The 15,012-nt window shown below is 41.1% G+C and overlaps 1 protein-coding gene across 3 annotated transcripts; it reads right to left on the bottom strand.

The window, feature by feature from the left end:
• arrdc1a (arrestin domain containing 1a) lies at positions 1 to 14,487 on the bottom strand. Of its 3 annotated transcripts, none has more exons than XM_053421233.1 (9): positions 14,299 to 14,487; positions 11,311 to 11,421; positions 10,915 to 10,965; positions 7,908 to 8,062; positions 6,695 to 6,877; positions 5,618 to 5,794; positions 3,670 to 4,201; positions 1,747 to 1,899; positions 1 to 1,205 (listed from the first exon to the last, which is right to left on the bottom strand). In XM_053421233.1, exons 1-8 carry the CDS (start codon positions 14,414 to 14,416, stop codon positions 1,775 to 1,777), a joined length of 1,452 nt encoding a protein of 483 aa, XP_053277208.1. In that variant the 5' UTR covers positions 14,417 to 14,487; the 3' UTR covers positions 1 to 1,205; positions 1,747 to 1,774. The 3 variants fall into 3 exon arrangements, with proteins under 3 accessions (XP_053277208.1, XP_053277209.1, XP_053277210.1); XM_053421234.1 differs by having other exon boundaries at positions 1,747 to 1,869; XM_053421235.1 differs by lacking the exon at positions 1,747 to 1,899 and having other exon boundaries at positions 14,299 to 14,486.
• Positions 14,488 to 15,012: the final 525 nt, after the last annotated feature.

The raw sequence follows: 15,012 nt of genomic DNA, 5'->3' as shown, positions 1-15,012 counted from the left end.
TCGTGTTAACAGATTTATTGGAATTCAGAGAGCAGTTGAAAAACACTCCAGAGAAAATAAATAAATGTTGTATTTCCTGCATGTCCGAAGGATTTAATTTGAAACAATCTTACAAAAATGTACTGCACAAAATCTTGATTGAAATAACCGCTGTGAACTTCATCAAGATTAGCTAAGTAAAACCTCCAATCACAATAATGCTGCATCATTATTCAAATAAAAAAAATCTGACACACACGGGATGTCTTGCAGGGCCAATACACATTCAGCATGAGAAGAATATACAACGTCCTTATAACATAGTTCAAGGACATGAAAGTAGCAAATGATTAAAAAATGTCAATATCTTTAGATGTTGAGTTGGATCCACACTATATCTTTAGAAATTTAAGTATAGACAACTTGCAACAACATCTGAATTGTGTCATAAATCTGAAAACTCCTGATTAAAAGCAAATAAAAAGGAATCTTTGCAAATTACATCTTTGCTCTAGACTTAAATATTCAACAAATGGAGATGATTTCACCTGTTAGCCTTTGAAAAATATAAAACTAAATACTAGATGAATTGTTTCGTGCCAATGTTCCTACATGAAACTTTCAAACCTGACATCACAGACGTCATCTACTGCCAAGTGACCCACAATTATAAGCTTGACTTCAGTTTCAGTAAAAACAACAGAAAATGTAATTCTGCAGATTCCTCCTCTTTTTCCTCTCATTAAAAGTGCTTAAAAACAAACAAAACTAAAACATAGATAAACATTTAAAAAAAAAAAGACAGTGTTGATTAGTTGTGGAGAGGATTAACCCCATTAGGTTATATTAAGCTACTTGTTCACTGGGCAGCAGGGCCTGAGGTCAATTCACTTCAATTCAAAATGCTGATTCTTGTACATTTAGAAACATTTGAAACTTATTCAAAATCTGGGGGTTAAATAGTTTCAAAATTAATCACATCAGGTTACAATATGTTTGCTCCGTGTCTGGTAATTATTTGGTCCAAGTGGGTTCTAACTTTTTACCATGACTGTACTCTGCATGATGATGACACGATTTCCAAAACCAGAGGAACTGCAGTTCAGTCGGACATTTTGTTTGATATTGTAGTGAATTATAGTGAATTGATGATCCTCCTGGTTTGAGCGTCTTCGGTCTTCATCCACTTCATGTGTTGCAGCTCTCATCATAAGATGGTGGAGCCTCTGTAACACACAGAGACACATCAAACCAGCTGGTTAGCACCAAAAAAAACTCACTTATATACCACACTTTCCAACGTCAGGAGTAGAACTGGAAAACCACAGCCTGGGGAGCCTGATTAGTAACAACTTTAAAAGGCGCCATGTTATGAAAAACCCATTTCCATTTTAATCCTGCGTCTGTGTTAAAGTCCCTTCACTCAATCTGCATCCAATCATAATGAATTCCCTTCCCTTGAAGTGTGTGAGTGACATGCCTTTATTCAAGCACAACAGCAACAAATTCTCCGCAGGATTCAGGTGAGGAGAGGCCTTATTACATCACGTAGACACCGACGTCGGCTCTCATCACCATAGCTCATATCTCTCTTGACATCTTTGTCGGTGTCTTCTACACGTGTGACGTACAGCTCTTTTTCATCCATTGATATTTGTTTTCTTTTTTATCTGTTTACATTTTAAGTCTGTAGCAAGTTACAAGTGTCATTAACACCCCCACTCGCTCGCGGTGAATCCTGCATAGAATCTAATGCAGTGTTCTCACATCAACTGCTCCGGACATTCTGCAGACTTTAGGGGGCCAGTTGGAGAACGTCCTCAAAAACTCTGGAGGCTCTGACTTGGACATTTGCGTTCACACATACACCTCCGAGTTTCTCCAGATGATCTGCGGAGTTCAGTAGATGTCTGAAAGCAGCTTTGGATAATGACAATAGAGAGATACAGGAAAGACAGGGTAGAGTAGGAGATGACACAGTTAATGGACTTGCTACAGTGCCTTGCATAAGTATTCACCCCCCTTGGACTTTTTCCCATTATGTACTGTTACTAACTGGAATTCAAATAGACTTAAATAAACTTTTTCCCGTTTGATCAACAAAACATGCATAGTACTTTGGAGGTGCAAAATAAATTTTATTGTGACACAAACAATAATGAGAACAAAAAAGTTGACATCTGTTGGGTGCATAAGTATTCACCCCCCTGTGTCAATACTTGGTAGAACCCCCTTTCGCTGCAATTACAGCTGCAAGTCTTTTGGGGTATGTCTCTACCAGCTTTGCACATCTAGAGATGGAAAGGTTTGTCCATTCTTCTTGGCAAAAAATATGAAGCTCAGTCAGATTGGATGGAGACCGTCTGTGAACCGCAATCTTCAAGTCTTGCCATAGATTCTCTATTGGATTGAGGTCTGGGCTTTGACTGGGCCATTTTAAGACATTAACATTCTTTAATCCAAACCATTCCTTTGTAGCTCTGGCTGTATGTTTAGGGTCATTGTCCTGCTGGAAGATGAACCTCCGCCCCAGTCTCAAGTCTTTTGCAGACTGCATCAGATTTTCTTCAAGGATTTCCCTGTATTTGGCTCCATCCATCTTTCCCTATATTCTGACCAGTTTCCCTGTACCTGCTGAAGAGAAGCATCCCCACAGCATGATGCTACCACCACCATGTTTCACTGTTGGGATGGTGTGCTCAGGGTGATGGGCAGTGTTGGGTTTTCGCCACACATAGCGTTTTGCATTGAGGCCAAAAAGTTCAATTTTGGTCTCATCTGACCAGAGCACCTTCTTCCACATGTTTGCTGTGTCTCCCACATGGCTTCTGGCAAACTCCAAACGGGATTTTTTATGGATCCCTTTCAACAATGGCTTTCTTCTTGCCACTCTTCCATAAAGGCCAGATTTGTGGAGTAGACGACTAATAGTTGTCCTGTGGACAGATTCTCCCACCTCAGCTGTGGATCTCTGCAACTCCTCCAGAGTAACCATGGGCCTCCTGGTTGCTTCTCTGATTCATTTTCTCCTTGTCCGACTCTTCAGTTTGGGTGGACGGCCTCCTCTTGGTAGGTTTGCGGTTGTGCCATATTCTTTCCATTTTCTTATGATGGATTTTATGGTGCTCAGAGAGATGTTCAAAGCTCTGGATATTTTTTTATAACCTAACCCTGCTTCATATTTCTCCACAACTTTATCCCTGACCTGTTTGGTGAGCTCCTTGGTCTTCATGATGCTGTTTGTTCAGTAATGATCTCCAACAAACTCTGAGTCCGTCACAGAACAGGTGTATTTATACTGAGATTAAATTGCAGACAGGTGGACCCTATTTACTAATTATGTGACTTGCAAATGTGACTTGTGAATGCAATTGGTCGCACCAGATCTTTGTTAGGGGTTTCACAGTAAAGGGGGTGAATACATATGCACTCAACACTTTTCAGATTTTTATTTGTAAATAATTGTGAAATCCATGTAATATTTCCCCCCACTTCCAAATGATGCACTATTTTGTGTTGGTCCATTACATAAACTCAAGATGAAATAAATTTTAATCTGTGGTTATACCATGACAAAATGTAGAAAAGTCCAAAGGGGGTGAATACTTATGCAAGGCACTGTATATGGAGTCAAACCCCACATAGGATTGTTAGCACAGCCCTGACAGTAAAAAAAATGTGCTAACTTACCTTGAGGATAAGCTGAGGTGTCATACTCTGGAGGCAGGATGAGGGCTGTTGGTGCTGAGCTAGTAGCATTCTCAGTTGGGTAAGGTGCTGTGGCCCCTGTGGAGCCACTGGCTGCAGTGCCAGGTCCACTGGGTGGCTGGTTCTGGGGGAAAAACAGCCCGGGGGCATAGCTGAAAGCATTGGGTGACACCAGCTGAGACTGCCGCTTGTTGGGGAAGCCATCGTTCACTGGAGCCCCACCCTCTGCTCCAAGACCGTACGCAGCTGGAGGAGCACTGGGGGAATTATGGGAAGACACCCTGGGGCGAGGGGTGGGACGGGGAGCCGGTTTTGGGGCAGGGCGAGGGGGCAGTGTGAGAGTGGTGGCAGAGATGGAGCCGTCAGAGCTGGACAACCCGGGGCATGGTGTATCCTCAGCTGCAGCAGAGGAAGAATTTGCTGCTTTTTTTGAAGGGCACCGTTTTTTGTCAAGTGAGACGTTCCCGATGTGGATGGGTAGTGTCAGCATGACGTCTGGAGATTTTAGACTGACCTGTTAAAAGTAAAGGAAAAGAGAAGGTTCTTTACATTTCCTGAAGTTATACAGACTTTGTACAAACACTTTGAATGGCTTTCTAGAAGATGTTCACAATTGAAAATTCTACACATGGTATGATTTAGTGCAGCCAACATTGACAGTGCTCCACTAAAACAATAAGTTCCCGCTGCGCATTGATTTGACTATAACCTACAGAATGTTAAATCTAATCCATTTTCAGGCATGGACACTGTAACTTCATCGATCTGTTAAATAGCAGAGAGCCTTCCCTGGGCATATTTTACAGCTGGTGCCTTGTGGCACTGCTGGAAACCGTGTTGAGTGAAAAGGCCGTAAACATGTTGCAGAATGTTCCCTCTTTTTTGACAGGCTGCATCCATTGGGGATAGAGTTTCATACTTTTCAATTGAAGTCAAACAATAACTGACCCCTTCTTCTCAGTCAATCATCAAATGCCTTTTCTCAAAAATGATGGTGCAAGTCCAACTAGTTCTGAATGACAATATTTTAAGTCCAGACTCATTTCATTGAGGGGTTTTCCTGGATATCCATTCACCAGGCTCTGATTAATGGTGTGGTTCTCTAAACCTTTTTGCTTTATTGATATAAAGGGGGATAAAATAACCCTTACCCCATCAGCATAATTAGTAATAATAATTATTTTAATTGTCTACGTCAGAGTGTAAAACGTTTTGATTTATTAAAGTGATTTTAATTCCTTCCTGTAGGATTAACCTGGTGCACCAAATGGTTTGTTCCACATAAGCCATTGGGAAGGCTTTGTTGGATACTGGCACTTTAAAAAAATTATTGGCAGGTGACTGTATGAACCATCTGTCATTCACAGTCTATCATGTTGGCTGAAGTCAGTCAGAAGATGAGGGAAATCATCTTTTCCAGACCTCCATCACGCTTGCTCCTTGTTTCCAGACTATGGAGAGATGCTTTTTGATTTGTGACTGATGCTACAGCAGCAACGTCGCTAACCTGTTAAAGAAGCCTCTTTGTTATAAACCAACAGTTGCTTCCTTCTTACATCACACCTGACATGCATGTAGCTCCCAGTAGTTCCTCTGTGGCAGGACACCGATTGGTTCTATCAGTTCGATCACAAACAATTAATTTGGTCTGGAACTTGGAAACCGCTTCTCGCTTGTGAGAAATCCCGCCTCCTCAGAAGTGCACCCATGCTGTATATTTATGCCATGCTACTGGAGCCTTCACATTATGTGATCACATTAAATTGATTGCTATGTGACTTCTTCAAAAAAAGGATTTGGTCAGAGTCTAAACTTTCCAGCACATGTACATGACTGAAATAGAATGATCGAGGCCAATGATTGGTAATCAAAAGCTAGACAAACTCCTTAACAAAAAATATTTCTAATAGGGTATAAGAACATTTTGTACTTTAACGTAATATTCAATCTTTATCAGATCACAGCCTGCCAGCGAGGACTGTGGGAGAGGAGGAATGATGATCTGCTCCTTCCACTCCACCTCCTTGCCGGCCTTCACGGCGCCTCCCTCCACATCCACTATGTTTCTCAGATCATGGATGGACCTCTTAGTCTCATAGGTCACTCTCTGAAAGAAAAAAAAAGTATAGGTTCGATTTCACAGTTTATCCTGTACATTATTGTCTCAATTTGTGTAAGTTTCCCATTAGGTATCTATTTGCAACATTTGATTGAACCTGTACAGCGACAATAAAGATCTCTTGAAATTGAACTTTATTGGTAAACAGTTGCTAAGCAGCAGACAACAAAGGAACAGCATTTATTGGAAGTCTTGTCGGTAATTAAAGTGTAACTTCCCCTCAAGTTATGGCTTAAGTATCTCCCTCTGGAAATCTAAAAAGTGCCTTTAGAATTCAGTGCATGGAGGCGGTGTGAGACACGCCTGTCTACCCCCAGACCCCCAATGGTTGGTGGTTTATGGTTTTAGTATTCAGCACAAGTCAGTCATGACGTGCAGACTTCAAATGGTTGATTCTACAAAAGCATTGGCCATGAAAGGTCCAAGACAGTTTGAAACACCAGGGGGCATTGTGAGCCATTCAAATCGATAATGTAATTTTTTGGGACGCAAATGGGTTAATAAATGTGATATTACCACCAGCAATCGTTTAATTAGCTGCTTTATTCACCTGCTTTGGTTTTTGGCCTATTCAAAAAACTCAACCCACTCCAGCTGTAACAGCCCAGGAACACTTCTGAATGCAGTGGGTCGAACCACCGATCGTCTGGTGAGTGGATGACCCACTCAAATCATTCAAATCCATACATTATACATCAATATCAAAACGTGTACTGTAAAGCACTTTGTATGGTCATCAAGACTAGAAAAGCGATATATAGATGCAGACCATTTAGCTTTAAAGAGCCTATACTAAGATTTGGAGGAAGATATTTAATACAGTGGACTTTGGTCTGTGAGCCTAAACCTAACCTGCACCTCACAGGTGTGGCCAGAACAGTGATTTACCTGCATCAGGCTGGCCGCCACGTTGCCTGTATTCTTCCCAGACTGGTTGTGGATGTTGACTGTCACCTGGATGATCTGGCCCGGTGTGTAACCCTTCATGTCAGTCTGAGCCTTCAGGACGACTGTGCCCGTTTTCACCAGCATGTAGGTGAACTGCTGCTTCACTTCAGATAAGCAGATTCCCTGTGTGGAGAGGGGCAGTGCTCACACATTGATTTATTACTGGCCACCACCACAATGTCAACACTGAACATCACATAATGATTTTTTCTTTATTTTCATATTGGTGAAATCTTATTCCAAAGTCAAGCTGCACATTGATTCACTCAGCCCATCATGACTCCACACTTTCCCTCTCTCTTGCTCGCGTCATCACAACAGGTAAAAACAATGTAAAAAAAAAAATGAATTGGTCTTTGTGAACAGGAATCACTTCCGCGTTTATTTGCATGTAGAGCGGTGAAGTGAGATCCCATCACAGTCACAGGAGACACATTCAGGATGCATTGTAATGTCAGGTGTGAACAGACGTTCTAAGACCTGTCCACATGCGATCAGATCACTTCGGGCAGATGATAATACCAGGTCTGAACAAAGCCTTTGTTTCACTGCTCCCCTCGATAAACGACCCTTGTTTACAGTAGCATTTTGTATAAAGGGGGATGCAACGAAAACCTTCCCAGATGGCTAAGAGGGTGAATTTGACTTCAAACTAACATCTAAAAATGGTTAAATTACCAGAAACAACATTGGTAGATGTGGTTTGAAAAAAATACCTCAAAGGGTGTTTAGTTGTCCAGTCTGGGCTACTACAAGAAACATGGTTGCCTCCATAGAGATGACCCCCCCCCCCCCCCGTGTAAATATTAAGTATTTAAATATAAAGGGCCCATTCTAGGGTAAATAAAACAACAATTTGTATAATTAAGATGAAACACACTCGTGAAAACATCACAAAGATTATTTTATATTGAATTTCTGCCAATAGATCCCTTTCACCTAAATCTTACACAATGGAGCTTTAAGACCAACATGACATCTAAGGATCGACACACACACACACACACACACACACACACACACACACACACACACACACACACACACACACACACACACACACACACACACACACACACACACACACACACACACACACACACACACACACACACACACACACACACACACACACACACACACAATGTCTCACCCATATGTCTGGCACTTCATTCAGGTTCAGGAGGCTGAGCAGGTAGAAAGCCTTCTCAGCGTTGTAGTCCTTGGCAAAACGTGGTGTTTCAATAAAAGCCCTCACTCTGTAAATGATTTTGCCATAGTTGCCTTCAAAGGATGTTGGAGCCGAGGCTGAGGGAAGGAAGACATCAGTATTAGATTGATCACAGAGTAACAGTAAATACAGAATAACAGACTTCAGTTTTCAGAACATGGGGACAGCACTTTGGGTCACAGCTTACTAAGAGGTTTGGTAATTGTGCAACAGAATTGCGGCAGATATTTTCACCATGTTACATCAATGATTTACTGCACATAGAGGGCAAGATGACTTTGCTCAACAGTGAGAAAAATAGACTTTGAAAACTTGCTTTTCTCCCGATCTTTAATGTAAACAACACTCCAGAGCGTTTTGAGACACATGCAGGCTCTCCAGTGGTGAGAGCACACACACACATGGTTCAAATGACAGATTTAGAATGACAACAGCAAAAAAGACCGGTTGGGCTGGTTTTGAGTTTCTATGAAGTTCCTCCTCCCATTATGGAGAAGGCTTTAACTGGAAGAATAAATTAAAGCAGGTTAAACCGTAGAACAAAGGCTGAGCACATGTTGCTGTGAGCTCATCAGAATAAACCATGATGATAATGTGTAGACAGGAGGGGCAACTGTGCCCAAGTTATTCGTCTCTTATATGACGTCATCTAATAAAATAAGACTTATACTGAATTAACTGCCTTTTTACTCTGTGATAATACATTTTTAGTTTTTAGAGGTTTCTTTTTAAATAACACATTAAAAATGAAGACAATAATATCTCAAAATCACATAATAATTAACTTGGGTGTTGGCCACAATCAAATTTCGAAAAAATGTTGCCAAAGAGTCTGCTAGAAAATTTGCTGATGTCACCTAGTGATACTCTGATAGTGCTTTGTGTAAGTGGAACAAACTTTCAGCTGCTGACATCATGTCATAAGTAGCAATGGTAGCACCCATCCTTTTCTCTTTCTTTCAGATGCTTTCCATCAGAAACTAACAAAGATGCACACAAGCTCTTACTCAAACTGAACACGTGGTTTTTGAGGAGATTCTTTCATTCAAGTTCAAGAGTGTGACGCCATAACAGATTTTACTTCTGCCAAGGAAGTTATATTTTAATGTTCGTTATTAGCAGGAAAATCTACTGGAACAATTACCACGGAAAGACGTATGGGTAAGAGAAGAACTCATTACATTTTGGAGCCGATCTGAATATATGTGATGATGCAGGAATACATTTTTAGTTTCTTTACGTTTCCCACAGAACAGATTCAGATTTACTGGTAAACAGACTAAAGAGGGGAAAATTAATTCTCGAGTGAGAGAACTAGGTGAAACTATGATAGTGCATGTGAGCACATGGCAAATAGTGCTGCAAATTATTCTGCACACAACTATAAAATAAAGCAATCAAGCAAAACACCAAACTGAAAACCGCATATGCAACTATGAGAATCGTAAAAATAAAATGTAAGCTCATTCTGAAATTGTGTCAGGACAACATAGCAGGCTGCCACAGTTTAGATAATGAATTTGACATGGCGAGAAAGAGCACTAGTCTTGGTAGAAGTGTGTGCTCTAAGAGCGCCTGTCTAATTACAATGAACTTCAACAGTAAACCAATTTCTAATTTTTTCCCCAAATTTGAAACCAGTAGGGTCTTATGTGCATCGTTTTACCCAACTTCTTTTAGCTATGATGAAGTAACTGCTGAGGTCTGGGATCATGCTGGAACCGCTGCTACAAGGAGGAGTTAACTAACAAAAGCTATGAGAAGATCAGACAGGTTGTAAACAAACAAACTGATAATCTAAACCACTATAATGGCGGCCAAACTAAATATGGCTGCACCTGACATGTGCGTAATAACCCTCAATGTGATCCAATGAAGAATGGTACACACATAATCACAGCAGGGCAGAAATGAAGCGGGAAGTGAGTCTGGTAATGGTGATGGATTTATGACCCAAACAAAGGCTTTGTTTTCACTCATTCAGATACTGAAGTTTGTTTACAACCTGTGAGATCATCTGACAGACATGTGTCCAGGTCTCAGCATTGTTTACTGTTTAAACTGCTGTTTTTTCAACCATAACATGTTGACTAATTTATAAGTCTGTTAAGCAAGCCACACAATCTTCTGATCCAAAGTCACAATTTTTCAAAAAGAAAAGCTCTGTTATCCAGCTCTATATGAAGTGCTGCGGCAACAACTCTCTCTTACTGTATATAATGTTGTTCTATATTGTTGTTTTTATATTGTTGTTTTATGTAAAGTGCACCAACCACACCAAGGCAATTTCCTGTATGTGCAAATATACTTGGCAAATAGAAGAATTCTGATTCTGATTCTGACAAAACGAACGTTGTGCATTTACTTTGAAGACAAATTGCAGAAGAGGAAGTGGTTCTGTCCACATGCTGCAACCGTGTCTCTGTCAGTCCAATATGGTAGGGGAAAAAAGGATTAGCAATATCGGAGTCAACAGACTGGACTCATCCAAAGTCCTGCTTTACACCTGGTAAATCACCTGAGAGGAGCTGAAGGGTGGATCATCATTCTCTCTGGGTTCTTCAACATAGCCGACCCTCTTTCACTTCACACACATCATACGTTTTCCCTTTTAAAACACGTTTTCAATTTAGCAGCTTTTAACTGTGACAATTTAAAAAATAATTCACCTCGGTAAATTAACTGGAGCTGGTTCCTACAAATTGAGCGAGTAAGTCCAATGATTCACACGAAACTCATAAGCCAAAGGAACGTCCCATCATCATCAGTGCTGCTGAACCACAGCAGAATTAGAGTAAACATCATCATGCCAGGGCATGTCTGTCAGGCAGTGAAATGCGAGCGCAACACGGACACACACACACACACAAACACAGGAAAGAATTTGTGATGACAAGTGTTCATCATCCCATCATTTCCAACATCCTACCTGGTATGAGAAACTTGAAGGGGAAAGTGTGTTCTCCCTGTTTCAGTGTTCCTGTATGGGGGAGAGAAAGCACAGATAACATTCATCAGTGTAAACGCTAACAATCGCCCTGCTGTTACTCAGCAGGCAGATATGCTTCAGGGCTGCATCGCCTATACACACTCTTTACCCTTCAATTTCTTTTACTACACTATTTGTATCCCATGATGCACAGATGAAGAATAAATCTGTCTACATTTTTCCGGGTGTGGCTTGTGTTTTTGATTTGTGTATTTCCTGGGGCTGACTAACACATACGTATTCAAAGCCAGGGAAGGTCTCTAATCTGATACTGGAATGGGCTGATGGAGTCCAACTGCTCAGATCCCATTTCTGCTCAGAGGCTCACCCGCTCACCTTTGTCTGAGACAGAGATAGTGCTGTTGAAGTACTGCTCCTCCACGGTCCACGCCGTGTCGTTCACTTTGGTAGTGATGCCACAGAAACCATTGCAGTTCACTTTGATGGCTGCAGGTAAGAAGACAAAGGCAGTGCTGTTTTTAGCCACAGATGTGACTCAGTAGGTGCAGAATGAAATATTTCTCATAAGCACATAATGTTATGAGACAGGCATTATGACATTTATTTTCTATGAGTAACAAAAGCACAAGTGGGTTACACTGAAGGCCATAGAAGCTGAGAAGGAAGGCGATATGAAACCTCACACTCTTACAGTAATGCTGAAGAAAGTACTGAGCATTGGTTAAGTGAGCTTTCAACAAACCCTAAATATCCGCATTGCCAATTCAAAACCACACTACAGCCAGAATCTAACCCAGCAGACCAGATTGTGAAGTTATATTAATAGAATATAGCAACTCTTGTGTAAGAGCTCTATGACTTTTTTCCAGGACATTTCAGATAAGAGCTGCTGGAATATTTCAAGCTGTGAATCACCATCAGTGCAAACACGTAGTAAAGTATGAAGCTCCAATCATCACTGAGCTTTAGAGTGAAGAAGCTCTTTGAAAGCAGCTCTGACAGAAGACGGAACAAAACACTGCCATCATGACTCAGCAGCTTTTCCAATAAAGATGTGTAGCATGTTCTTTTGTGTTTTCTACATCTCTTACTATGTTTCTGCCATAGAGGTGAGAGGATTAGAAAATGTTGATCTATTAATCTTGATGATCCAGTTGTTAACATCAACACTATTTCCCCTCATTTCTGGGCTCTGTTTCACACACTGTTCAATGAGGTTCAATGGTTATGATCAAATGAACAACAATAGAGATCAACTATAAACTACTATTTTTGGGTGTTTAAAGACAGAAAAATCTGAGAAGTGTCTGAGATTAAGCTGGAGCATTGGATATTTACTTTTTGTATTCTTGGTAATTTCGTTAGAAGGATAGCGGCAAAAACTTCTTATCGGATTACCCCGAAATCTGGTGGAAGGACGGGTCAGGAGAGAACATGTTCAATTTAGTTGTGGATCTGGATTAAGGGGCGGATCCAGGGAATTTATTCTTTGATTTCTCAGGGGATAATTCATGGATCTTGATGAAAATAATCAGACACATATTAAGCGGACTGATAAATATGAGTGGGTGAAATTGGTGCAGCTTGATTGAATTTCAGGGGACAGTTGGGCCTTCCTTTCTTTTCTGTTCTCTTATTGTCCCCACTGATACATGTAAAGCGACCTTGGGTCTCTTGAAAGACGCTATATAAATTCAAGATATTATTATTATTATTATTATGTGCTCTGTGAGTTCTATTCTTGTATCATATTTCAATTTACATTGTTGTTGTTTGTGAATGAACAACACAAATGTATTTGGACGGTCGACCCACAATCTGTCCTGAATGCATTTTTGGTGAAGAAGTAAATGAGGTTAAAAAAACTGCAGTAAAAGCTTGGCAGCACATTATACCAACAGGGCACAGTGTCAAACAATGATATGAACAGTAATTGAATGATTCTCAGCATATCAGTATAATTTGCCTTACAGTATATTTTTAATCAAACAGGATTATATCCAGTCAAATACAAAATTAAATTAAAACAAGACTTTTCAGAACAGTCTATTCCAGTTTGAAACATTCCTAAAGTAGCCTAAGCAAACGCATTGTGTCCGAAGTCAACTGCAGTGACTTAAAACCTATTCTTGATGCAATGTCAATATTTGCCCAGATAATATGTCTGTTATTTAGAGGCCTAACCCTCTTCATAATCTATCAGTGATTCAAAGTGTTGCGTGCAGAGTTTTGTTTCCTGGGCGGCGCACAGTGAAGCTGACAGTCTGACCAGCTCTACCTGAAGAGGAATGTAAACAGACTGGAGGCCCCACAAGCGTTCAAACAGAAACTCACACACACCGTCAGGGAGAGAGAGAGAGGGAGAAATCAATCTCAAAGAGAAGGTGTTACTTTGTAACTGAGGCGAAAAAAAGCTTTAATACCAATGAGGCTCCAGAGGATGGGCTGTAACATGTTAAAGACCTGTAAAGTATGTTTATATCAATGGTAAGGTGACATTTATGTTATGTTTACAATTGGGATCTGACAAACACAGATGTGACAAAGCTGAAAACGATCAGATATGGTCAAAACACGTTCAGGTTTAAATTGACAGAATATTTAGCTTAAATAAAGATTTTTGTTTATTAATCGTTCAGTCATCTGGGGTGAGTGTTAAAATATGTCTGGGGCCCAGGGGGACTTGGGCTCCAACGGTCCTGGTTATGTCCCTGTGACTACAGACGAAATGAAGGAATAGGCTCTTCATGACCAGGCCCTACAATTCACTGATCTCTGAATTCCCTAGTTTCCCCTGCGCTGCTTGTAATGTTCAGGCGAGGGTATGTTGTCACTTCCTCCGGCTGAAAACTAAAAGGGGCGACGGGGCGTTTGCCATCAGGGCCCCCAGGCTCTGGGAGGAATTGCCTGAGGAAATGAGGCTGTTTTCTTTTAAGTCTCAGCTAATACCGTATTTTTGAAAGGCATGTCCATGCATGTACTTGGAGGGCCAGTCTAGAAACTGTCCTTTAGTTCCATCATTATCATTTTTACATTATTTATCTGCTTACTTCTGTACTTTAACCACTTGTTGTCTTGTTGTGCAGCCCTTAGTACTTACCCCTCACCGTACCCAGTGTTCAGACTATTACAGCGACATCATAAGGAAACAGTGCTGTGACAAATAACTAACAATATATTGTTTGAGTCATTACAAGCACATCAGCGTGGCATTCAAACACCAGCAGCTCTTTCCACAGTGGAATCTAAACTGCTCCCCACGAATCCCCGTCTCAACCCATCACTTCCTTGTTTGGCTACGGCGACGTTTTGTCACCTGGAGCGCAGATGTGCGGATTAAAGGCTGAATTAGCGGACTCGTACCTTTGCAGGGCAGCGCCTGGCCCACTTTGATGCTCACGGTACCAGAGATGGACTCTCCCGGACTGTACGTCACTTTGCTTTTGTCGAAGGTGATCTCGAACTGCTGGAGCTTCCCCATGATTCCCGGGATCCGCAGCGGGACTGAAGATCACCTGTGCGCGCAGACACTAAACACGCACATTTTCCACGCTGCGTCCCCGCCCCTTCGTCTGACGTCACTGTCTTCTCACGAGATGAACAAAAAAATCCCCAGGTGTACCTGTCACTCACTGTAAAACTATATAGTTTGGATTCACTAATTTAAATATGACTAATGTTTACTCACATTTAGTTACTAAGTGTATTAGTTATTATAGTTTCTGCAGCCACCAATCTGCTGGGGTCCACTATGGTCCTCGAGAAATAGATGTCATGATCCATCCATGTCCTCTAGTCTAGGGCAGGGGTTCCTAAAGTGGGGGTCACGAGACACAGATGGGGCGTCGCGAGATGCCGTCCAAAAAACAAATACAATTTAAAAATAAATTTTAAGGGAATATTTAAGCCATCAATTTATTCATGTATACATAAATATGAGTTGAAATTATACATTTCCATCAGTTTTCCCTTTTTCTTTGTTGACCCATGAGGTTATTGCGACACGGCTAAGCGGAAAACAGACAATCCCAACCGCAGCTCAAAGCGCATCATATGAGGTTGCATATTTAATTGCAC

The sequence above is a fragment of the Pleuronectes platessa genome, chromosome 4 (genome assembly GCF_947347685.1).
Source record: "Pleuronectes platessa chromosome 4, fPlePla1.1, whole genome shotgun sequence".
Classification (NCBI taxonomy): Eukaryota; Metazoa; Chordata; class Actinopteri; order Pleuronectiformes; family Pleuronectidae; genus Pleuronectes; species Pleuronectes platessa.
The sequence above is the reverse complement of the archived record's forward strand: the minus strand, read 5'-3'. Positions and strand labels throughout refer to the sequence as shown.

Excerpts from the sequence above, each read along its gene's own strand:
- arrdc1a (XM_053421233.1), bottom strand. The coding sequence starts at position 14,416 with ATGGGGAAGCTCCAGCAGTTCGAGATCACCTTCGACAAAAGCAAAGTG. Across the intron at positions 11,422-14,298 it reads CCAGGCGCTGCCCTGCAAAG|CCATCAAAGTGAACTGCAAT; the intron begins GTACGAGTCCGC and ends TCTTACCTGCAG. Across the intron at positions 8,063-10,914 it reads CTTCAAGTTTCTCATACCAG|CCTCGGCTCCAACATCCTTT; the intron begins GTAGGATGTTGG and ends TCCTTCCCTCAG.